This window comes from Rhamphochromis longiceps, linkage group LG7 (genome assembly GCF_057381845.1).
Source record: "Rhamphochromis longiceps isolate RC_006_pf linkage group LG7, R_longiceps_female_GT1.1, whole genome shotgun sequence".
Classification (NCBI taxonomy): Eukaryota; Metazoa; Chordata; class Actinopteri; order Cichliformes; family Cichlidae; genus Rhamphochromis; species Rhamphochromis longiceps.
Window position 1 is genome coordinate 33,631,310 of NC_140563.1, and position 25,879 is coordinate 33,657,188.

General features: G+C 41.1%; 2 protein-coding genes across 2 annotated transcripts; one reads left to right on the forward strand and one right to left on the reverse strand.

Annotated features, from left to right (window-relative positions):
- The first annotated feature begins 3,398 nt into the window (after positions 1-3,398).
- On the forward strand, positions 3,399-7,815 carry LOC146665698 (tripartite motif-containing protein 16-like). Its single transcript, XM_085413424.1, has one exon. The coding sequence runs from the start codon at positions 5,000-5,002 to the stop codon at positions 6,689-6,691; it is 1,692 nt and encodes a 563-aa protein (XP_085269550.1). The 5' UTR covers positions 3,399-4,999; the 3' UTR covers positions 6,692-7,815.
- Positions 7,157-25,818, reverse strand: cfap44 (cilia and flagella associated protein 44). Its single transcript, XM_085413423.1, has 34 exons — positions 25,590-25,818; positions 24,374-24,527; positions 23,600-23,762; positions 22,919-23,021; positions 22,629-22,845; positions 22,318-22,432; positions 21,708-21,872; positions 20,899-21,057; positions 20,764-20,811; positions 20,431-20,530; positions 20,018-20,112; positions 19,728-19,937; positions 19,333-19,443; positions 19,089-19,241; positions 18,350-18,559; positions 15,835-15,977; positions 15,446-15,725; positions 15,104-15,153; positions 13,326-13,488; positions 13,016-13,146; positions 12,472-12,683; positions 12,251-12,395; positions 11,992-12,145; positions 11,596-11,837; positions 11,207-11,459; positions 10,914-11,117; positions 10,006-10,201; positions 9,817-9,933; positions 9,484-9,614; positions 9,246-9,362; positions 8,326-8,527; positions 7,928-8,088; positions 7,663-7,797; positions 7,157-7,378 (listed from the first exon to the last, which is right to left on the reverse strand). The coding sequence occupies exons 1-34, from the start codon at positions 25,654-25,656 to the stop codon at positions 7,157-7,159; spliced, it is 5,328 nt and encodes a 1,775-aa protein (XP_085269549.1). The 5' UTR covers positions 25,657-25,818.
- Positions 25,819-25,879: the final 61 nt, after the last annotated feature.

A 25,879-nucleotide genomic window follows, 5' to 3' on the forward strand; every position in this document is an offset into this window, starting at 1 on the left:
TATCGCTCTCAGATAACAGAATGATAAAAAAAAAAAAATATATATATATAGTACTACCGCATTAAAATTAAAAATGATTTTTTAAAAGCAAATTACACAGAAACTACATCTTCTTTATGCGTGCTTCAATATCTGCATTGCGGCTCGTTTGTAACAGCATCCTGATGTCTTAACTTCTGAGAAGATCTGTGAGAGTGAAGCTGTAGAAAAACACTGAGACTGAACGCAATTGGTTGATTTTGTGAATAGTGAGGAAGTTTTCAGCCTGCAAGTCATGCCACGAAGCCACAACTCTTGAGAAAAGCACCATGTGGTTCTACCCACTGTTGACAACACAGAGTATAAGATGCAAATACTAGACACCTTACACAACCTTAACTCAGTCCTTGACAATTTGTAGACAATTTCAAAATAACAATGTTCTTTAAAATGGATCAGTGAGTACCGCTTTGCATTTATCACTCTGTCAGATCCATAAGATTATCATTAGGTATTTCAATGCTGATTACAAACTCGTTTGAGGCTAACAAATGGAAATTAGAACCCAAATTCAGATGTGGAGTTTAAGATCTTGGGAGCGCTTCACAGGGAGTGGGACCGAGGCTGCTATTACTGCATAGATGTCACCAGGAAACCAGCTACATTTCTACTATCAGACCATTCTTTCTTGTGTCAGAGTATAAAAACATGGCAACACAGAGTCCACACCTAGTGAGGAATTTCATCTGTCAGAAAACACAAAAGACCTCAGCTGTGCAGTCCAATAATACAACAGTCAGTTTGGATATTTTAACGCCCCCATGATCAAAAGGCAAGGATGAGCTGCTGCAGCTGAAACTAGATGGTTTTAAGAAGAGAATTTTGAGTGAAGATATTTTCACTTAAACTGTTCCATTTCTGGAAAAATAAGCTTAAATGTCATACATTTAACTGTATTAATGAATATGTATTGAGTTTAAATACTCCAATATTATCCTAGAATGCAACCAACACACATTTACAGTGGTATGCAAAAGTTTGGGCGCCCTTGATAATTTTCATGATTTTCCTTCATAAATCTTCAGTTGGTTGGATCTGCAATTTCATTTAAATTTATAGCAGAGGAACACAATGATATTTGAGAAGTGAAATGAAGTTTATAGGATTTACAGAAAGTGTGCAATAGTTACTTAAACTAAATTAGGCAGGTGCATAAATTTAGGCACCCTTGTCATTTTATTGATTTGAATACCTTTAGCACTAATTATTGGAACATAAAATTTGTTTGGTAAGCTCATTGACCCTTGACCTACATAAGAAAGGGTATTTAAGGTGGCCAATTGCAAGTTTTTCCCCTCTTTGCATCTTCTCTCAAGAGTGGCTACATGGGAGCCTCAAAACAACTCTTAAATGACCTGAAAACAAATATTATTCAACATCATGGTTTAGGGGAAGGATACAAAAAGCTATCTCAGAGATTTCAGCTGTCAGTTTCCACTTTGAGGAACATAGTGAGGAAATGGAAGAACACAGGCACAGTTCTAGTTAAGGCCGGAAGTGACAGGTCAAGAAAAATCTTAGATAAGCAGAGGCGAAGGATGGTGAGAACAGTCATAGTCAACCCACAGACCAGCTCCAAAGACCTGCAACATCATCTTGCTGCAGATGGCGTCACTGTGCATCATTCAACTATTCAGCGCACTTTTCACAAGGAGATGCTGTATGGGAGAGTAATGCAGAAGAAGCCTTTTCCACGCACATGCCACAAGCAGAGTTGCTTGAGGTATGATTAAGCACATTTGGACAAGCCAGCTTCATTTTGGAATAAGGTGCTGTGGACTGATGAAACTAAAATTGAGTTATTTGGACATAACAAGAGGCGGTATGCATGGCGGAAACAGAACACAGCATTCCAAGAGCTAGCCACAGTAAAATATGGTGGCGGTTCCATCATGTTGTGGGGTTTGTGTGACAAGTGCAGGTACTGGGAATCTTGTTAAAGTTGAGGGACACATGGATTCCAGTCAGTATCAGCAGATTCTTGAGAACAATGTTCAAGAATCAGAGACAAAGTTGAAGTTGCACCGGGGCTGGATATTTCAACAAGACAACCACCCAAAACACTGCTCAAAATCTACTAAGACATTCATGCAGAGGATCAAGTACAACGTTCTGGAATGGCCATCTCAGTCCCCAGAGCTGAATATTATTGAAAATCTTAGGTGTTACTTAAAGCGTGTCACGGCCCAGCGGCACGAGGGAACAGAGATGGACACAGGTGCAGAAACCAACCCGGAAGCGAGACGGTAAGAGAACAAAGGATTTATTTTCACCCACAGGCAAACACAAGCAAAAACAAAACGACGCCACCACACTAGTGGCGCGTAGGATAATCTAAGATAACTAAGGGTGACCTAGACACCTCTAGGAGACAGCTGAACAGCAGAGGCAGCGGGGAGGTGGAAGCAGGACTATGTAGGGGCCGGGGCACTGGAATGAGAGGAGATCACGGTCAGTGGGATCCAGCAGACAATCAACGATCCTCCACAGTTAAACTGAGTTGCCTTACTTGGTTTCAGGTGGAGGGGACAGGTGGGGCGGAAGGCCCGGAAGCGGTCGAGATGTGGGGAGGCAGGCAAGTGAGTGGTGGGCCGGCAGGCAACGTCGTATCAGCAGCAAGCGGCCCAGGTCCAGGAAAGGAGGGAGACAAGACCTCCACTCCAGGTGCTACCTCTGAGAACAAGTCATCACACAGGTTCTGGACAGAGCAATAACGCTCCACTTGACTAACATGGGGATAGTAGATACTCAGGCGATGAACGGTTGAGTGCGCAGGTCTGATATACTGCCGGAATAATTGCTCACAGGTGGTCAGCCAGGGAGGAGCAACCAAACTCCACCTAAAGGAGGAGCCGCTGTTGGAGACCTGCAGGTACCCACCCAGATCATGACAAAGCGGGCTGTCCATGCTCGGAAACCATCAAACCTGACTGAACTGGACATGTTTTGTAAAAACAAAATGGTCCAAAATACCTTCAACCACAATCCAGACTCTCATTGGAAGCTATAGGAAGTGTTTGGAGGCTGGTATTTCTACTAAATATTGATGTAATTTTTCTGTTGGGGTGCCTAAATTTATGCACCTGCCTAATTTAGTTTAAGTAACTATTGCACACTTTCTGTAAATCCTATAAACTTCATTTCACTTCTCAAATATCATTGTGTTCATCTGCTATATATGATATATTTAAATGAAATTGCTGATCCAAACAACCAATGATTTATGAAGGAAAATCATGAAAATTATCAAGGGTGCCCAAACTTTTGCATACCACTGTAAACAGTTAAATAAAACTAAACTAAAAAATTCTTACTGAAAATGAGGTTGGCGAAACTCACGACACAAAAAAGCAGCAAATTTAATGGAACAACATGTAAACTTGTGCATTTTACTGAACAGAGTATGAACAGAGTATAATGAGCTGATTTATATGCACTAAATAACAGCGTGAGTGTTTCACAGTCCTGGAAGAGGAACACCTTGAACTTTGAACACAACTGCTTAAAGATTTCTATAGTTATGATAGTCACAATCTTTATGATCACCTTACATCCTGGTTGGATTTGCTTCAAGAAAACATCTCAAGACCACCTGACATCTGATTGATTTTGATTCTGACTTCACTTCCACATTTGTTGATTCAGCATCATATTAGTGAGGGATGCTTGGGCCTAAAAAAAAAATCACCTAGTACCCAGTTGAATGAAATAGATTCAACAGCCTGCTGGAAACATTCCTCAGGGATTTTGCTAAGATCATACAGATCTGCTGGCCATATGTTGTTTACACCGAATTCTGACCCTACCCTCCGAATGTTGCAGAAACTGAGACTCTTCAGATCCGGCAGCACTTCACCAATCTTCTATTGTGCAGTTTTGGTGAATCAGTGTGAACTGAAGCCTCACTTTTGTATTTTTAGCTCACAGGAATGGCACCTGGTTTGTTCTTCTGCTGCTTATCGACCTGATAGATTGCCAGTTTCTGAAATACCAGCCTGTCTCGCACCGATAACCACGCCACGGTCAAGGTCACTTTCATCACATTCTTGATGCATGCTTAATCATCCAGGTCAGTAAACCCCAAAAAGTTGATTCTGTTCATTTGGACGTTGCATTTTCAGTGGGAGAGCTGAAACGTTTATCCACCTGAAAACGCTACGTCCAGATGAACAGAATCAACTTTTTGGGGTTTCATCACATTCCTCGTTCTGATGCTGTTTGAACTTCAGCAGGCTGTCTTGATCATATCTACCTATCTAAATGCATCAAGTTGCTGCAATATGAATGGCTGATTAGACATTTGCACTAACAAGCAGCAGACCAAGTGTACCAAGTGACTGATTTTTTTTTAATCATTTTTATTTCTATTATTACAAACATAAGCTTTAAAAAAATAAAATAAAATAAAGAATGTGTTAAGAGCACCAGAGCACTTTCCCATAAACTGCTTCATTGATTACAAGAGGAAAAAACACGATACCCATATTACATATCAAACATGATTTACATTACACTGAATTGGTACATCATCATGTTTAGTATTTCATGAATCAATTTAGGCCACAAACTGTTCAATGAAAACAGATCTACAGACCCATGGATCAACACTACAGCCAAACCAGTGATGATTGGTTTCACTGGTTTGGTTCTGCTTTGTTTTGTCTGCAGGCATTTTTATATCACACTTACTCTTTTCTATTTCTAACACTCAGGACATAAAAACACACCCTGTTTCGTGAAACCACTCCTCTTCCTGGAATTATCTGAACCATAAAATACCCTCCCCCTTCTTCCTGTTTGCCCTTTGATCAACATAACTTCCTGTTTTCTGATCCTTCCAAATATATGCCAGAGTGCAGACAACTGACAAGATAGCAAAGCAAGAAAAAGGAACTGAGTTTTGGTTTGGATCGGGTGGCAGGAAGTGAAACTCTCACACACGCACTCTCTCTGAGGTAAAATGGCGCAGCAAGGAATTCAGCTCGACCAGGACAAACTCTGCTGTTCGATCTGTTTGGATCTACTGAAAGATCCTGTGACTATTCCCTGCGGACACAACTACTGCATGAACTGCATCAAATGCTGCTGGGATAGAGGTGATCTGAGGGAGATCCCCTGCTGCCCTCAGTGCAGACAGGCCTTCATACCAAGACCTGCTCTGGTGAAAAACACCATGTTGGCAGAATTAGTGGAGGAGCTGAAGAAAAGCGGACTCCAAGCTCCTCCTGCTGATCACTGCGATGCTGGATCTGAAGATGTGGCCTGTGATTTTTGCATTGGGGAAAAAATGAAAGCTGTCAAGTCCTGTCTGCAGTGTCTGGTCTTTTACTGTGAGCAGCACCTCCAGCCTCACTATGAATCTCCTGCCTTCAAAAAACACAAGCTGGTGGACCCCTCCCAGATGAGGATTATCTGCCCTCGCCACAATGAGGTGATGAAGATATTCTGCCGCACTGATCAACAGTGCATTTGTTATCTGTGCTCCATGGATGAGCATAAAGGTCACTGCACTGTCTCCGCTGAAGCAGAAAGGAAAGAGAGGCAGAAAGCACTCGGGGCAAGTCATGAAAAACTCCAGCAGAGACTCCAGGAGAGAGAGGAAGCCAAGAGAGTGTTTCAGCAGGAGGTGGAGGCCATTAATCACTCTGCTGATAAAGCTGTGAGGTGCAGTGAGACGATTTTCACTGAACTGATTAAAACAATTGAGAAAAGAAGATCTGATGTGACCCAGCAGATCAGACTTCAGCAAAAAACTGAGGTCAGTCGGGTTAAAGAGCTTCAGGAGAAGCTGCAGCAGGAGATCTCTGAGCTGAGGAGGAGAAACACTGAGCTGGAGCAGCTTTTCCATACGGAGGACCACACACAGTTTCTCTGCACTTACACCTCACTGTCACACATCAGCGAATGGACAGATTCACCGAGCATCAACATCCGTCCTCTGCGCTACTTTAAGGATGTGACAGCAGCTGTGGCAAAAGCCAGGGATAAAATGCAGGAAATGTTTAGTGATGTTTATACCAACATCTCACAGACAGTGAGTGAAGTGGATGTTTTACTGCCACAACCAGATCCCAAAACAAGAGCTACATTCTTACAGTATTCCTGTCAGCTCACACTGGATCAGAGCACGGCAAACTCATTATTGATATTGTCCGAAGGGAACAGGAAAGTAACAGGAATGCCCACTTTGCTAGCGGCAGTGCAACTGGCAGTGGATTTATATGCCAACAAACCAGAATCACATGCTTTCACTAACAGGTTTCAGGTGCTGAGCAGAGAGACTCTGACTGGACGTTGTTACTGGGAGGTGGAGTGGAGCGGCGGAGGGGTTACAGTGGCAGTCACATACCGGGATATCAGCAGGAAGCAGCAAGAAGAAAGTGAATTCGGACACAATGACAAATCCTGGGCTTTGCAATGTGTTGACCAAAGATGCTTTTTCAAACATAACAAAAGAAAGACTCCCATTTCAGTCTGCCGGCCGTCCAGAGTAGGAGTGTACCTGGATCACAGAGCAGGCATTCTGTCCTTCTACAGAGTCTCTGGCACCATGACTCTCCTCCACAGAGTCCAGACCACATTCACTCAGCCCCTCTGTGCCGGACTCGGACTAGATATGGGATCCACTGCTAAGCTGTCTGACCTCAAATAGACTGGAGTTATTTAACAGCTGGTGCGAGTGGATAGAAGCTACACTAATCATGATGATGTTTGTTATGCTTCTATGATCATTTCTTTGACTAATTACAGTAATTTGTGGGAAGTTTCGATGCATGCTCAAACATGCAGGTAAGGAAGTCCCAAAAAGTTGATTCTATTCATCTGGTTGTGGTGTTGTAATTTGTGGGGTCAAAATACAGAAATACTACATATTTCATAACTTCATTTATGTTTCTAATCATATCTCATTAAATAAGTGTCCCTGTACTGGGTGCTTATTCGTTTAATGTTTCTTTAGGTGTGTTAATAGCAGAAGAGCAGAAGAGAAAAGGTGATGAGGGTCACTGAAAAGCAACACTCCATGATTATTAAGCCTTATTGGTGTGCAAAGTGTTCATGATATAAATGGGTACATGTATATTTCGTACTCTGTTCAGCTGCGCTATGTGGACATTCTTTATTTTCCAGTGTTGATGCTGCCTATGGGGGTGCGCAAGGGGGAAAGTGGTGGCAGTCTGGTCTGATCAGGGGGCAACATGTGACCCCCTTTGCACGACAGGAGGTGGATCTCTCTCCTGAGGGCTTCAGCTTGCTGAGACTGCTTTATCACCAAGTCTTGGAGATTCTGGATAGCCTCCTGGTCTGTGCGTCTCCTGTAGTCCTGGAACTGTTGTCTGCCCTGGATACATTCACACATATATAGATTATAGAGTATATGGGCAAAGTAACACATGATAGCAACAAATATTTTGTATATTTTGTATAAGTCTCTGGATCTGAATGAGAAAAGCAGAATTGCATAATTATAGCGGGATTCACTTTTTATCCGGAACAAAAATGAAATATTAACATATTAAAAGTATTTATGTTAAACGACACTATTAAAATAAACTGCATTATTTGTTTATATATGTGTGTGTGACACCGTGGATCCCAGGCTCATCAGCCTTGCACATTGTTTACCATTTTCTTTTGGCTGGTGCTGAGTTTAAGCTGTAGCTCCTTCTTCTGTTCATTCAGACTCGTTGCACTGCGGAGATGCTCCGTATTACACGTGGTCACCTCCATCACAGCTTGACGTGCCTCTTCTACCTTAGCCTGAACACACACACCCCCCAAGTAGAAGATTTAAAAAAAATGTAACCCGAAGTGGTTTTAAAATGTTCATTTTGCAAATGATCAAAACAGCACAGATGTAGACATCTCGCACACACACAGATAAGCATACATCCCACTGTCTGATCTCCTTGGCGTATGCGGCTTCTTTGAGGAGTTTTTCCTGCTTCAGCTCCTCCAGCCTCCTGTTCCCCGATAGCATCTGCAAAGCTTCCAAATCCACAAGCCTCCCAAACTTTGTTCTCATCAACTCGTTGCATTGCTGGTCCAATGCTGCACCAAGATACAAGCAGGCACCCAACAGCACAGATTAACAAACACATGATCAAATCTACGCATGAAGAAAGTCACAGGAATATTTTCTTGAAGCCATGTGGCAAATCCTGCAACACAAATCTGGATTTGTTTTCATCTGCATGTGTGTTTTCTTTTAAAGCTAATGTCTACATGTGACCTGTGAACTTCTCGTATATCTTTACACTTCAGCTCTTCCATGTCAGAGACTCTTACTCTGGATGGTGGCAGCCATGTTTCTGCGGTCGTGGATGAGCTTGGTGTGCTGCTGGCGAGCTTGACGGTGCAGATCTTTCTGATGAAGCTTTTCCCCCTGCAGCTGCTGGATGCGCCCCTTCAGCCTGTCCAGCTCACTCTTGTCCAGCACCAACGCCTCATTCAGATCTGACGGCACTGAGCCATTAACAACATACTCAATCTGGAAGACGCAGGGTGAAAGTGGAAGGAAGGAGAAAACAAAAAGAAAAAGTTCAAGAACTTCTGTAATATAGACTAAACTGCACTGTAACCATTTCTTTTAAATAAAACATCACAAAGTATTGCATGGAAGTCTATTATGGTCAATATTCATAATAAAAATCTGTAAAATCCATGAAAATGTTTTGTTTTAATCCTGTTTGGCTTTGGATCAATAAAGATCAATAAAATCACGCATGCAAAAGAGTGTTCTTCTACTTCGTTTCTTCATTTGAATTTTTGTTTTATTCACTTTATTTAAAGACTTAAACATCTCTACGAGGACAAAAAAAAAACATGTACACAGAATGTTTTTTTAATGGCTATTAAAATTTGTGGATATTGTGTGATCGCCACGGTCCAAATGCCTATTCTGAGAAAAACCTTTTATTTCCTGCAATATTCTTTTAAAATTTATAATTTCTAAAGTGTATTTTTAATTAACATACATTTAATTTTTTAATTTAAAAAAAAAAAAGGCAGGATTTGTATAGATTTTGTAAAAGCTTGGATATTTGGTGAAATGGACTAATCAATTGTTTTTGTACAGACTGAGCTGGTTGTACTTTCTCACTATAAGTATTTTTGACAGCAGGCAGACAATCATCTGTTATGTGTTGTTATGACTTGCTTGAAGCAGTTTTGTCACCAGAGAATATCCAGCATGACATCCCATTTACCTGGTGCAATCTCAGAGGAACCACAACATCCAGTTCACTGATTTTCTGCAGTTTCTCCCTGTTGATTAAATCCAAGTCGTCTTCCAGTGCAGCCCGGCTGCTCTTCACCGATTTCTCCTGCAGAGCAGATCAAATCCACGCAAAAACACAAGCACAATAACATGAGTGCAAAACACACGAGTGATAACAAGAGCAAGGTACAGAAAGCACAACAGTGATGAAAACCGATGAGTTTGACCTTTTTTGCGAGGCTGTCGCTCTCCTTCTTCAGAGCTTCAGCGCTCTTTTTCTCCTCTGTTAACAGTTCCTCCAGGTCCAGTCGACGTTCACGCAGCTGCAGTGTGTTCTCAAACAGCTCAGGTTCACAGCCTGAGACACACAAACACAGACTTATGCTTAAAGTCAAATTAAAGAGACCTGTTTTCAGGCTGAAAAATGAAATGACCTGAAATCTGTCTTTAATGGTGCATTTCAAAGTACTGAAACGTTTCTGTGCTCCTGCTGGAACAACAGAAAAGTTTTCACTGTTAAAAAATTAAAGGAGATGAATGTTTTTCACCACTTTACTGACCTTCAGGGCAAATACTGTCATTCACAGCAGCTCCTCCTTCTTCACTGTCATAATCATCATCCCAGTCATCGTCTTCTTCAGAGTCTCCATCACTGTCTCCATCACTGTCCTCTTCTTCTACAAACACACACTGTGATCATAAAGTACTGATGCACACATCGTTACACACACTGTGTTACTTTCCCTCACCTTTATTTCCCGTCTGCTCCTTCTTCTTCACACGTTTGATCTTCTTCTTGAAGACTTTGGTCAGAAACTCTTCATACTTATTGTTTTCCCCGAGCGAAGCCTGGAAGGCAGCGGTCAGAGCCTTCTCCCTCTCCTGCAGCTTGGCTATGTCTCTCCTCTTCATCTCCAGCTGTTCATTGCACTCTCCCAGCTTTGACTGTGAGTGATCAGAGGAAGGAAGTGTGAGGACTACAATAACTGCAGGTCCAGTGTTGTGCTTACACAGTTTTTTGGCAAATAATGATTTCCAGGCCACCAGTGTTTGGCAGCAAACACTACACAGTTATTGTAGTTATGTGTGGAAAAAATGAATTGTAAATTTGAGTCACATATCTGATAAAATCTTCATGCTTCAGGTCTGTTTTCAAGTCTTTTTTTTTTATCAATTTAAAGTAAGTCAGTGTTATTTTAAAGCACATTTAGCAGCAGAACAAATAAAATAAGGAATGTCACTGTAAAATAGCAATGTATGAAGCCACCAGAAGCATCAAGAGTACAACAACTACTGATGAATGCAAGTGACAAGCTTTTTAAAAGCTGACAATTGTGCCGACCCTAAACAAACAAACCACTTGCTTCCACGTCTTCCTGTTATGACAGTCACCTGCATGCCCTCTGACACTAAAAACCTCCTCTTTCTCTTTCTCCATCTTTAACATCTACCTTTCAATAAGCCCAACATCTCTCCTCTGCTCGTCACCAAATGAGCCACTCTGTTTTATCCCTAAACTGTCCATTCAAAATAACGATGCATGTGGATGCGCATAGGTGAGCTAAAACATAAGAACGCTGCTATATCCTTTTAAGCAGATTACTATAGCGTATTATTAAATAAAAACACCAACTCCAGGCTAATTCAATCCACCTACTGTGATGCTGTTCTCCTCCATAATGCAGGTGTTGAGCTTCTCATGTAAGCCTCCCTCTCTCCTCTGAAATTGTTTGAGGAGCAGCATCTCCTGAAAGAGCGTCACCAGGCGGAGGTCAGCCAGCTTCAGCCGCCAGTCCAGATGCAGCTTCTGTCGACACAGCAGCAGCAGCTCCGCGTCAAACTGACAAACCGCAGTCTCCATCTGAGGATAAAATCCATCCCCACATCAGTTATTATCCAGAAGACATTCCAACTAGTTATTCAGTTAAAAATCAAATTAATGACAATGACCTCCTCCAGCAGAGTGTTCTGCTCATGCAGCAGTCTGATCTCCTCCTCCTTCTGAAGCTCCTCCTCCAGCTCGCTCAGTTCAGATCCTTCGTCCACTGGTGTCTCCTCTTCTTCTCTGGTTACAGATGAAACAGACAATCTGGGAGTTTCTTCTACATCTCTCCTCTGCTCTTCTTCCTTTTTATCCTCCTCCATTTCTTTCTCCAGCTGCTCCAACAAACTCGCTGCTCCCTCCTGCTCCAAATCCCTAAACCTTTTTAAAAACAAAACATAAAAAATCTACAGTTTTTGTTTTCTAATGTTTTTCATGTCATTGTAGCAACAATGTCAAGCAAACCAACTGAAACCATTTAAAGTTTTGGTTTTCAGAGAACAGCCATCCTCTGTACCTCTGCTCCCTCAGTGACCGGTATCGCTCCAAGGTGGAGTGGCTGTACCACAGCTTCTCCTCTGGCACTTCCTCTGTTAACATGTTGGGCAGGATGGGTGGAGGCCGGCGGAGATGAACCGCCAGGCGCTGCTGGACCTTCTGCAGCCGCTGAGCCTGAGCACGCAACCAAGACACCAGACGAAGTTTGGAGTCCCGCAATGCCACGATCCGTCTGTTCAGCTCACTCTGCTTTTCATGCATCTAGTGATGATGGAGTGAGTCATTAGATTATCCAGATAATTTAATAATGACATTTAAGGACCATAATTATATGCCTGCACGTAGGTGTGAAATAGATAGCACAAAGTATATTTAAAGCAGATGTGAACATCTGGGTATTAGTGTGAGTTTGTACATTTTCCTCCAAGGAAATCAGTTCTTCTCTCTTCATCTCAGCGTTCACCCTCCGGTGTTTCACCCCGATGTAGTCCCCGATGTTCTCTTTGGCTTCACGGATGGCTTCCACGTCCTTCGGATCTTCATAGTCCTCACTTGGTTTCTCTGCGTAACTGAGACACCAAAAATCCAAATACATTTTTGAACCAGCATCATAGTAATCATTTAAGCTCCAGCTACTCCTTAGTGGGTTAACCTGACACTGCAGAGTCACTCACATTTGTGCCCATTCCTGCTTCTTCTTTTCTATTTTGGCTCGAGCTTGCTCAGCTTTCTCTGCAGCCTTTCGAAGTCTCTCTTCCTGACGATCTCCCAGCTTGATCTTGGCTGTACGAATCACTGGGTGGCATAACACCTCCTCCTCTGAATGCACATAGGTGACAATGCAGGTCAAGATATATCTTTGATGTGTAAAACAAAGACACAATCACTTTCTTACCGTCAATTTTGGTGCTGCCTTTTGCAGTCTCTGCTCTGACTTTCCTACAATCTAGTGCAGCATCTCTGTGTCCAACAGGCTCTCTGGTTGTGCTCCGATGCCTGACCTGAGCTGAAAGCTCGGCAGGCTCCGGTAAATGGTAAGTGGAGACTCTGTGGCTGGTCTGGATGGCAACCACAGTGACCATTTTTCCACCAAGAGAGTCCCTGAACCTGACATCAAGCATAGGTGTTTGTCATTTGGCTACATACACTATTCTAAAGATGCACGCTCATATTTCACTTGGCCAAAGTTTCAAGTAATGTAGTCTGTGCAGGTCAGTGGTCAAGTCAGGAACACAGCTTTGTCCCACCAGCTGTTCAAGCTTTCTGTTTGAGGGGCAGGCAGTCAGAATCAGAACAAAGCTGGCTGAAAGGGACGCTAACCTTAGAAGGAGAGGAGCTAACACTTTGTTTCACACCAAAAAGGCTCTTTTTAAGACAAATTACTATTTTTTTGATTTGTGAATAATATAAATAGTTGTAGAATAAAAACTTGCATGTACCAGTCCTGTAGTTTTTTGAGTGCTATGCTGCAGCGCTCCTGCTCCCAGGCTAGCTGCTTCCTGACCTCCATCACGCGCTGGGCCTTCAGCCTCTCTGCCTGTTTGTAACATCGCTGGTCCAGCTGCAGCTCCTACAGACACACAACAACACATACATCTAACAACAATCTACTGTGTCTATCCCTTAATAAAACATTCCAGATCAGATTATTTTTCACATCTCATTGAATCTCAGTTTCAGTGGCAACGCAGCTGAATTTCCCAACTCAGGGATAGTGCACACATACACATCCCAGATTTGCATTTGTACCTCAGGTTTCAGGCGAATGTGCTCCGACAGATTCTGGTTGTCATTCAGCACTTTCTTAAATTTCTTCTGGAGTTCACTCAGGTTCTTCTGCTTTTCAGAAACCTTTAGCTCAGCCTCCTTTTGCAGTTGGTCATTTTGCAGCTTTTGCTTAGCCATCTCTAAGCTGGAACAAGGAGACATTAGAAAGTTAGAAGAGAGAAAACTTGATACTTTTCATGAGCCACAGCAAAGTTTCATTGTGAAGAGTCAAGCTTTCAACACCCCCACTTTGGCAGTTTATAACATGATGTCACGAGCTATGAATCCGAGGAACCCTGCACGCTCATATTCTGCCTACTTGTCAACCCTGTAAAGTATGTGTAACTCTGATGTCCAAAATAAACATAATGCATTAATAAGACTTAAAAGTAGTGACTGAGACCATTAACTCATCAGGAAAATGTTTACTTAGGTCACAGATGTGTTGGTTGTAAGGTTATTTTCGTTCTATGTCTTTGTGAAACAGGAGTGTCCTTCTACTGGCCATTAGAAATAATGCAGGATTAAGGTATCTTCATGTTTCAGATCGGGTGAGCTATGTCCATCATATACAGGTGAAGCTGAATTTGAATATCATGCAAAGTTCATTTATTTCACTGATTCAACTTAAAAGGTCAAACTAATATATGATATAGACTCATTACATGAAAAGCAAGATATTTGAAACCTTTATTTTTTATAATTGCTTCAATAGCGGCCTTCAGCTCTTCTGCATTGTTCGGTCTCGTGTCACTCATCTTTCTCTTGGCAATGCCCCATAAATTCTCTATGGGGTTCAGGTCAGGTGAGTTTGCTGGCCACTCAAGCACAGTAATCCCATGGTCATTGAAGCAGGTTTTGGGTACTTTTGGTAGTGTTGGCAGGTCCCAAGTCCAGTTGGAAAACAAAGTCAGCATTTCCATAAAGCTTGTCTGCGGAAGGAAGCATGGAGTGCTCCAAAATGTCCTGGTAGATGGCTGCGTTGACTCTGGACTTAATAAAGCATAGTAGACCAACACCAGCATGACATGGCTCCCCAAATCAACACAGACTGTGGAAACTTCACACTGAACTTCAAGCATCTTAGATTGTGTGCCTCTCCATTCTTCCTCCAGACTCTGGGAACTTGGTTTCCAAATGAGATGCAACATTTGCTCTCACTAGAAAAGAGGATCTTCGACCACTGAGCAACAGACCAGTTCTTTTTTTCATTTAGCCCTTTTTCTTCCACACCTTTCCCTTCCACATAACTTTCTATTAATGTGCTTTGATACAGCACTTTGGGAGCATTCAACTTCTTCTGCAATTACCTTTTGAGGCTTTCCCTCCTTATGGAGGCTGACAATGATGGTTTTATGCACAACTGTCAGGTCAGCAGTCTTCCCCATGATTGTGATTCCTACTGAACCAGACTGAGAGAGCATGTAAAGGCTCAGGAACCTCATGCAGGTGTTTTGGAATAATTAGCTTATTACAGTGTGACACTTTGAGCCTAAAATATTGAACCTTTTCACAATATTCTAATTTTCTGAGATTTTGAATTTGGGGTAAGCTGTAAGTCATGAGTCTATATCATATATTAGTTTTACCTTTTGAGTTGAATTACTGAAATAAATGAACTTTTGCACGATATTCAAGTTTTTGAGTTTCACCTGTATATACAGTTTATGAGAGTCCCAAAAAGAGAAAATGGTAGATATACAGAGGAAGAAATTATTAATTGATACAAAATTATAACTAAACTTGCTATTTATTCTCACCTGTAGGCTGCTGGATCTTCAATATCCTCAGTCTCATTCCCAAGAGTTATCTAAATCATGCAAAAAAGATGATATTGATACAACCTCACACATATAAAACAATTTTATTAAACATTTCTTTAATTTTTTTTTTTTTTTTGGGGGGGGGGGGGGGGGGGGGGTGTCTGTCTTCTACTGAACTGTTTTACTTGGGAACACGTGACCACGAGTTCAGCATTTAGGCCTATAAAGTGCCCCTTTAAACTTAAACTTATGAACTAGCTCAATTTTAGTCCCTTACAAACTCAAGCTGATTATTATATAACTGGTTTAAAGACAATGCGCCATCAAAATGTGACCGACCTTGGGTGAAGGAATCTTGGCTCTCTTTCTCTGTAGGCTTTGCTGCATCTCCTCCGGAGGAAGCAGACTGAAGGAGAAGATGTTCCCGTCATCTCCCGCTGTCAGCACAAACAGGTCGTCGTGGCTACAGCGGATGTGTCGCAGGTGTCCATACTGGTTGTCGTGGACGCTGAGAGTCCAGTATGCCTGCATGGAGGTGAGGCTGTGATCACCAGGCTGCAGGGGATAAATCCTGATGGAGCCCGAGTTCATGCCGCAGAGAAGCAGCTGTCTGTTGGAGCTGCAAAGCACCAGGAATTGCACTTCAATCACCACCCTTTTCATTCAAAACATGTAAAGTGTAAACAGCTGCACAAAAGTTTAGAAAAGCTCGTCTGTCCTCAGGCTACCTGAAGGTGATGGAACAGATGGGGTCATCCTCTGCGTTATGTACAGGCAGAAAGCTGAATGGTTCATCCTGCCGCTGCTCAGGATCCTCGTCTTGATTCTCAGAGAACTTACAGTGATATAAGAAGCCTGAGTCAAAGCCTCCCTACAGGGTTCAGAGAGACAGAAAACAGTTAGTCGTGAAGAAAAAAAAATCACACTTCAGGATATTTACCTATATCTCATCAACTTCCAGAGCTAAACAGATATCATTAACTCCTTGTTGATGAATGTGACTGTAATGTGTGGCCATTGCATTCAATTACACTAAAGCAGACCTTCCCAAAGTGTGGGGCCCGCCATTGCGGGGGGGGGGGGGGGGGGGGCGATATGAAAAGGGAAACAAAAAAAACAAAAAAAACAAGGCTTGGACGCTGCTAGTACTGGGCGCCCACACAAACGCAAAGCGGGAGATGAAGCATTGCTGAATACACTGTTCCAAAAAATAGTAATGTCAAAGTATCTTACTGTGTATTTTACAGTTTGTATTGTCTTTCTAGAATATCATTAAATTTACATAAGTAGACTGTGATTTTACATGTCAAAGGTAAAATAACATAACATCACTGTAAATATAGTAAAACACAATTTACTTGTTTTGTAAATATATTTTCTTGTACATATGCATATTTAGATTGTAAAAATACATTCACAAATGTATCATGATTTCACAAATATCTGTCTGTTATTTGAAAGATTGAACTGTTGAATTCAAATGTAATGCTATGGAAAAGTATATAACATGATTCCTATAAGCTTGTGTTACATCACATAAGTATTATTATCATTGCTATTTAGGGCGATTGTGGCTCAAAAGTTGGCAGTTCACTTTGTGATCAGAAGGTTGCCGGTTCGAGCACCGGCTCGGACACTCTCGGTATTGTGTCCATGGTCAAGACTCTTCACCTACTGGTGATGACCAGAGGGGCCGATGGTGCGATATGGCAGCCTCGCCTCTGTCAGTCTGTCCCAGGGCATGCAATCCATTATTATTTAAACCAACTGTTAACTGTATATTTCTGTACATTTACGTATTATGATTCATATTGCCACATTCATTGACCTTGTTTATAGGTAATTTCATTGTTTGATCACGTTAAAATGTTCCTAATTTAATGTCTAAAAGCACTTGGAAAAGGCAGAATCCCATGTAAAATTAGCGCAACAAACTCTATTTTCATTACTGAAAATAACCGTATTTTTATGGGACAGTTATTTTCTGTTATTTTACGGTCGTATTTTGGCGCCCCAGCTGCCGGAATATTACCGTTCTTTTAAGATGTTTTTTTAACAGTATATGTTTCCAAACCAACTTCATTCTAAGCCAAAGACTAGAAAATATGGTGAAACAAATCTTCCCTTTGGTTTCACCTGCACAAATGCCAAGGTAGGTCTCCCCTGCATAATTGATTTTCCCTTCGTCAGCACAGCTGAGCTCTCCAAATCACGGACAAACAGTATCCTACAGTTGTTTATGTTTTTAAACCCATTTTGCACAGAGAGCCATTTTTTGAAAAATGTATTGATAGCAATGTTGAATATTATTACACAAGAAAAAAACAACTACATGTAAAATAATTACACCGTGATGCCTCTGCCTTTGTAAATGGAGGGACAGTAACTGCGTGTTTATATGTAAGCGTGTAAAACCTGCAGATAGTCAGATTAACAGTATTTTGTCTCTATCTGCCATTCTGCAATTCATCTCATGTAAACAATAACGTGGCGCACAGCGTGACGTGAAAAAGGCACATACCTTTGACGTTGAGTAACGAACTCTGTATTCCTCGTCCGCACGTAAACGCAAAAAATGAGTTTTAAAAAATCTCCGTTTTCTGTGATTCCAAACGCCGTTTATGTGTGGACGAAACAGCTGAGTTTTCAAAAATACCCGTGTAGGTGCAGATATAACGTAAAAGAGTTAGTAGTTTATTTTCTTACTACCTGTCATTTATTGCAGATTACTTGTATTTGCTTAATTGCTTACTAAATGTTTGAGGTGTGAAATAAACCGCAATGGAGCAAAATACGGGTGTGTGTGGTTGGAGGATGTGTTTGTGCGTGCGTGTGCGTGCGTGCGTGCGTGCGCGTGGAAGGGGGGGGGGATGTGAACATTTTTCTTGTAAAACAAAGGGGGGCCCAGCAAAAAAAGTTTGGGAACCTCTGCACTAAAGACTCTCAGAGTGTACAATATATTTGAAAGTGGAGATGAGTTTTCTAGTCTTCTTGTTTTTGGACTATATCTGATATTGCACAATGGTTTGTTTTTTGAACAGATTTGATAGCTATCAAAAAAGATTTGGTACCTCACCCTTTTTAACTGTGAATTTTACATGTTTTTACTCACTGACAGCAAATGCAGGTTGTACTCTAGTTTATTTTCTACTTTTGTGGGTGAAGGAACTTGGTATCATATTCCTGTATGACTCTAAGAAACAGACATATTATGGGTGTGTGTGTTTGTGTTTGTATGCATACCATGGAGAGCCAGAAGTGTCCAGGCTGTGAATAGAAGCCACAGCAGAGAGGACTTGGTGGATCAGGGATATAGATAGGAGGTAATTCTTCCTTCTCCTCTTTTTCTTCTTCTTGCTCTACATCCAGCTTTTTTGTATCTTTTAACCGTTCTTCTTTCGCTTTCTTCTTCTCCTCCTTTATAGCTTTATTTCTTGCAAAATCCTCCTCTCTCTGAAACACAGAATTTAAAATGCAAAACATCTGATCTGAAATGACGTTTCCATTCATATTCAAGCAGCAGTTCTTTTAAACAGAGTAAAAAGGCAGGAAATAAAGAAACACCGAGTACAAAAACACAGTTAATGGAGCCATAAAAGTTAAGAACAGCGATAATTCAAAAAGGCCGCACAATTAACCTTAGCCACAGTACTGGTAGATAAAGTTAGTGGTTACACATCCAAGTAGTAAAACTTACATACTTAAGATTTTATAGCTGGTTAACCTGCTCACAGTTACTGTGAACCTGCAAGCCTCTTCACAAACCACTTCTGTCACAGCTCAGCTATTGCTGACTTGGAGCATCTGGACTTCTTTAAGTTGCCTAAAGACGTTTCACCTCTCACCACCCAGCACAGAGCTGTACTGCCAAAATATGAACACTCGCAGAAGTGAAGGTTGATCTTTCTTTACCTTAGCGGTGCTGACGAAAATGAATTTATTTATTCAAACAGACTAAAGTCAAGAAAGACCACTTTCAGACCTTGATTCGAGACTTGATGCTTTTAAACTTGAAGGATCTTCTGGGCAGCTCTGACAGATGAAAGGTGTTGGTTGGTTTCTGAGTTGCCAGATCAGGACTGTGCACCTCAACCACATGACCGCTCTGACACAGGATGACCAGATTGTTATCGTTCTGTATAAAAACGTACAAAAAACAACGTTATGCAAATCTATCACAGAGACCCTTCACATTCACAGCAGCAATGATTAAACACTGAGCTTACGTGAGAATGCGGTGACCACTCCAGCGCCTTTACCAGCCCAGGGACGTGGATAAAACCGATGGGGTTGTAGTTCTCTCCAACAGTGAAGAAGAACACAGTGCAGTCAGCACTCTGAGGAGAAAGATCAGAATAAGAAGAGATATCAGAAAGATACAACAAACACCAAAACTAACCTTAGACTGATAAAGTGTCTACAGAAACTTTACAAACTTCACCTCTAGCTAGCTTAGCTCTAGCTGAACTTTTAATGGGTGGAAATTCCTTCTTGCCAAAGCCAATAAATGCTGACAAAACCTAGCTTTGTGTAGCAGATGAATTTAGCCTATCTGAAGAAGCCTTGTTACTGGTACTCCATATTATATGCTTCCACAGTAGTAAACTAGAAAACCGCTTACCCCAGTGGCCAGGATCTCTCCATTTCGTTCATATGCCACAGCTGTAACAGCAGCATCATGTGGTTTGAAGGGCTGTCTAAGGCGCAGCTCGGCATCTCCTTCGGGGCTCTGTCCTGTGATAGTTTGCAGCCTCTGAGGGTTGTACAGCTCCAGCAAGCGAACTACTCCATTCTCAAAGCCGGTCACCAGTAAACCTCCACTCTGGCTCACCTTAAAGCCAACACCGGAGCCATTGTTGAGCCTTTTGAGTCACACTGGAAGAAGAATTCTGTTTTCACTGACACACTCACCTTAGCTGGAGCCCAGCAGAGAGCAGTTCCTCCCTGATTAAAGCGTCTGGTGGTCAGTTCTCGTTTTGCCAGGAAGTCAAAAACTTTGACAGAGCCTGGATGACATGGACAAAATAGCAGCTCTTACAGAGTTTGAATGTGTTTTCACATATATAGTATATTTATATAAACTATATATCTATAGTATTAGCTCTTGAGAACAGGCATGTGTGATTTTGGTGATTTTTCTAATATCTACTGACATGAAAGTGGTTCCAAATCTGGGCCCAATAGCTTTGGGGTGTGGCGACAGTTTAAGTGTAACAGCATTTTTCTTTGAAATGCATAGAACTGCTAGTGGTTGACTGGCCACTAGCACTGAATCAATGGAAAAGGAGAGCATGGTACAGGTATGTAAGCACACATGGACTCACAGTCCAGAGTGGTTGTTGCCATCAGGTGGGATTTCTTTGATACGTCCAGGCCTTGAATCATCCCACCATGGAACGAAAACAGGCACTCTGGATCAGGACTCTGCACACAAAAGACTTTATTACACAGGCCGGAACCTGCGCACTGTATTATGACACACAATGGTTTAACGAAGTTCCTATGAAGAACGGAGAATATAACATTTTGGTCTTTATCAGTTACAATCCATCCATTTAGAAATGCCTGCACTGTTACTTGTTCATTCAAATCCCCAATAAACAAATTGCTGCATTTACATAGCTTCTCCATAGAAACAAAAGATGCAGGAAACTTACTGTGTTGGTGAATGAAAGGTCCAGTTTCCAGATGGCTCCATTAGAATCCTACAAGTTCACACAGGAGAGTGATCAGGACCGAGGTGAGTGTGGATCATGTGTTATGGTTTCCAAGTGCAAAGCTTTTTTTCTGACCTGGGCAAACCAAACGAAGGAGTGAGGCAGGGAGCTCCTCCTCACCACAGAAGAGAGGCACACATTGCGTCCGACCACCAGCTCATTATTGGGCTCCATCTCAAATCTAATGCCGTCACTGTTACTGTCAGCTGTGTTGATCCTCTCAAAGTCCCAAACCTGATGGGAAAATTTTACTTTTGCTATTCACACATTGATACAATTTTACAACTAGAAAGAAAAAAAGAATGGTATTGATAAAAATGGTCATGGTGAAAATATTACAGAAAATTGGTTGTACTGTAAGCACCAAGATTATCTTAAAAGAGAATGTCAGCATTTTTTTTTTTAAATAACTGCTTGACATGATCTCAATAAATCCATCTGCTCAAATCCACGCTCAACACAAATTCCAGTTTCTTTAAGAGAAAGAGAAAGTGCCTCTATATTTCTACTCTAGCCCTTAATTAAAAAATGTATGCTTGTCCAATAAAGTACTAATAATTAAAAATAATGTATTTTAATCCACTAGGGCAATAGTCCCCAACATAGTTTCCGAAAGAATAATCATTTCTTCCTTCTTCAGAAAAAGTTCATTGTTAATTTTAGCTGTACAAAATTGACTTGCTGTGGCAGTAGCCTCCATCAGGATCAAGCATGTTTGGCATGTGGTGGAACAAGCTGAAGGACAAGAAGTATCTGCTGGCAGTTACTACTGTTCACACCCAGGGGACACATGGCCATGCTCTGACAGGTCAAATGTTTTTGTTTTTGGCAAAATAAGGGGACTCTATGGTTTAATGCTGTGATTGGTGTAGCAAGGATCTTACCCTGACAACACCATCAGAGCCAATCGTCATCAGCTGTCCATCTTCTAGGGAAAACGGCTGGACCGTCCCTGCATGACAGGTCCGGCCATCATTACGGCAAATCTCCACCTTGATGGTGTTCCCATCCCACAGCAGCAAATTGCCCCAATCTGTTCCTGACAACACCTAAAAGGAGAAGATGAGGTGAAATATTAATTCTCTTGTACAGAGCCAATCTCGCAAAAGTTCATCTTCATTTTTTTGCTCCAATGTCCCTTGCGAGGCTCCATACTCTTGACTAAAACATGAAGTGGTATGTAAATACTTCTTTCTGAGTGTCACCGACCTCTCAAAGGACTTTAGACTAAAAGCTACATTTAACCATACTTTCACACAGAGCTTTATTTCATGCACTTGTATAATTCAATCTACCTCTTATCTACAGTTAATAACAAATCACCTATTCACTTTAATTTACACATGTAATCAATACTATAGTTGTAAAAAAGTAAAATTCTTGCTTTTTATCTGGAGACTTCACTACATGATGTGTGGCCAGTTTCAATTTAAATGGATTAATGGGAAGTTAAGAGGTTCTCTTGGAGGTAGCCTCTGGCTCTCGAGTACAGACCTTTCCATCAGGAAGTTCCACGTAGCCCTCGATATCAGTTGGTACAGTTTTCCCAAAATGTCCTATAAGTCCTTGTAATTTAGGACCTGTGAATGTGTTTGCCATTTTCCAAAACCTAAGAGAGAGAGAAAGAAAACAAAAACATTCGACATTGCAAAAGGGTAAAAACCTCAACTCTGCAGTCAGAAATGACTGCAGTTATTTTTTGTTATTCTGACCCCAGAGTTTACCACAATATCCTCTGCATAAAACAAGAAACTAACTCAAAGTTGTTTTTGCAACATTTTCAGAGGACTATACTCTGACTTTACTTGATGTGCCCAAATCCAGACGTTGTGAGGATTCCTGGGTTATATGGGGAAAAGCTGACTCGATAGACCTCCTGTGAAATGGCCTTGCAGCTCAGTATCACCTCCTCCTGCCTCCAGTCCCACAGTGTCAGCGTGTAGTCAGGTGCACTCCCCACACTGGCCAGTATGCTTCCGTTGTGGTTAAACTCCACAAAACTGTACTCCCGCTCAGTACCACCTACAGACATGCAGGTTAAATCAAGAGCATCAAATAACATTAAGATAATAACTGTAAAATGAATCCGATGTACCTCTGAGGATGCGGTAAGGTCCCAATGAAGGATATCCATAGACTATGATGTTGGGCTGTTTTCCCTTCTCTGCTACAACAAAGTACTCCTTGCCAGGGTGGGCCTTTAACCACACACACACACACACACACACACACACACACACACACACACACACACACACACACACACACACACACACACACACATGTCTGAGAAAATGCAGTCATCAAGTGATTAATTATGCAACTGGACCAAATGCATTTTATAATAAGGGATTGTAAATCTTCTTGTAAATACTGCATTAAAACAATTGAGGTATTAATTGTGTGTACCTCAATCATTTCTGCTTGAAAACTGTAGGTGCATAAATGTACACTTCTGCAGGAAATCTTTGGAGTGCCTACGATATAACCCACATAAGCAGCCGACCAGGTTGCTGGCATTTATCCTGGAGTTTTACATTTGATGCTAGCCGCACTGTTAAATTATAAAACTACAGCAGAACTTCTTTGCAAGCTCCTCTGACTACAGCAGAAAAGCGATAGAATTTGGGGTTACGGTGTAGTTGTGCCGTAGATTTCCCGCTAATGCTTAAATCCCCAGTAGCATTATTTAACTCCTCAACGTGCCTGCTGTCCGTCACAGAGATTGCAGATTCCGTGGGACAGTTCCCTTGCATGATGAGTAATTTCCCCTTACCGTGATTGCTCCAATTCCCCCTCCACTGCAGGAGCGCAAGTATCTCTGCTCCTTGGTGTTCACATCGAGCAGGACGAGCATGTTCCCCGCTATAAAAATCAGAGTTCTGTCATCCAGCAGCTTCAGGTTTGCCCTGCGTCCACAGTCATAGCCAAAGGAGTGACTGATTGCATCATTAATTAAGGATATCAAAGTTAAAATTCACATCAGTGTTATAGAAAAATGTTTTTTAGCAAAAGTCCCATGAAAATGACAACTGCTTTTTTATAATAATGTATAAATATACTAATATCTCTGGCCCCCATACTGTTTATACATACTATTAATTTAGAAGCATTAGTATTAGCAGAGAAATATATGACACATACCATAAGATAATGGCACTATAATGCTACTGTATTAAACAATATTACTGCTTAGTCTACACTACATATTACTTACAATATACACAACGCATGTTTAAATGTACAGTATATTATACTGAGCATTCATACTTACACATACACTTATATAATACAAGCTAAACATATAATGGCTGCAAACATTAGCACGATATAGAGTTAGGTAGTGTTTATAACATATTTAAATAAAATCGTGAGGTGTTTACATTACAATATAAAGTGCCTTGAGGCGACTGTTGTTGTGATTTGCTGCTGTATAAATAAAACTTAATTGAATTGAATACATAAAAGCTGAAGTTAAAAACTACTCAAAATAAACTATGTGCACTATTCTTATAATGGAAGGTGTAAAAAAATTTTCAGCAAAGGATACGAGAGATGCAGGAGGTTCTCTGGGATTTCAGAATCGGGTGTGATGTACGGTCTGGAGTGAAGCTCTTCATATTTGTAGTACATGTCTGCAGGGAGTTGCTTTTTTGATTGGCTCCCAGCCTCCTGCTGCATTGCTGAGTGCTTGGTATCACATTCTGCCAGGAAGGAAAGATGTGAAAACAGTTTTTAGTCACTGGTGACTTGTACCATTTAATTAACTTTATTTTTCCAGCATTTTAGCACTCATAACTTAGGAACTACAAGGGATAGCCACATGATTTTTTTTTAGTGCTTAATCACATTTATGTATCAATTTTACACCCACTCCAAGTGTAACAATCTACAGCCAAGACCTTTCCTCCAGGACACTGTCTTCACAATTTATTTTCTAATTCAACCTAGGACCTTCTTGCTTTAAAGTGATAGTGCTACCACCTCACAACGCAAACTTTACACTAAAGGCAAAACACCGATATCGGGTATTGTAAAATGGTTTTAGTGAAACGGGGTTTTACGTGGTGCATGACATAAAATGATCAGCAAACTACAATAACAACGAAGTATCTAAAACTGATTGGCTTTAACTTGGTACATTCATGAGAATACATGCTTTATTTACCCCAAAGTTTGGGCTACATTAGCCAAAACTACTTAACACAACCTAGAACAAAGCTTAAATAGGTAGAATGAGGAAATTGCTATGTACTATAACGATGGTTAAATGTTATTTTACAGTGACATGTTGGTTATCTCTGCACACGGTTGTTATTTCTTTAAGATACATGTTTGGTTGTGCTGCAGGAAATAGGGAGTTAATGTGTGCAGGAAGGGGAGGGGGGGCCCTTGTTGTTGTGTGACGGTGCGGGGCTGAAGTGAAGTGTTGTACGAGGGCCCGTTTGCCTGTGTTACCGAATAAACGGAAAAAACTGAGATCCAACCGTCTGGTTCTTGTGAACGTTACAGTACAATAAAATTCAAAATCAAAATAAATGTCTCAATAAAGTAAAAAGAGAAAATTAGAACAAAAATACAACATTTTAAGTTTAAAATGTAAATATGTAAATTTAAAATATGAAATAAATTAATAATTAATAATAATGGGTTTTCATTCATTAAAAGTTGAAATAAAGCGGGTTAATAAAGTAAATTAAAATAGCTGACATTAAAAAAACAATTATTAATTAAACTTGGGGGAAAATAGCATTAAGCTGCCTGACCTTCATGTGAAGATGTCCGTGTGCTTTCAGTCTGTTCACTAACAAAAGCTCCGTTTTCTCCCAACATTTCCTGTTTGTTACCTGCTCTGTGAAACACACACAGGCAGTCTATTATTCAAAGGTATTTATAGCTTGAAATGAAGGAAGTTCAACTTTAGAATATGATAATACACAATGCCACCAGATGGATTTAAAGTCCTATCTTCTGGATATGGCTCCGTAAAGTCTGTTGCTACGTTGCCGGGCAACGGGAAACATGTGAGTTGCAAAGCCTTGTGGGTTATGTAGTT

Coding starts and splice junctions, on each gene's coding strand:
- cfap44 (XM_085413423.1), bottom strand. CDS start 25,656: ATGTTGGGAGAAAACGGAGCTTTTGTTAGTGAACAGACTGAAAGCACA. Junction 12,396..12,471: donor AGGCAGCACCAAAATTGACG/GTAAGAAAGTGA, acceptor ATGTGCATTCAG/AGGAGGAGGTGTTATGCCAC. Junction 12,146..12,250: donor AAGCAGGAATGGGCACAAAT/GTGAGTGACTCT, acceptor TTGGTGTCTCAG/TTACGCAGAGAAACCAAGTG.
- LOC146665698 (XM_085413424.1), top strand. CDS start 5,000: ATGGCGCAGCAAGGAATTCAGCTCGACCAGGACAAACTCTGCTGTTCG.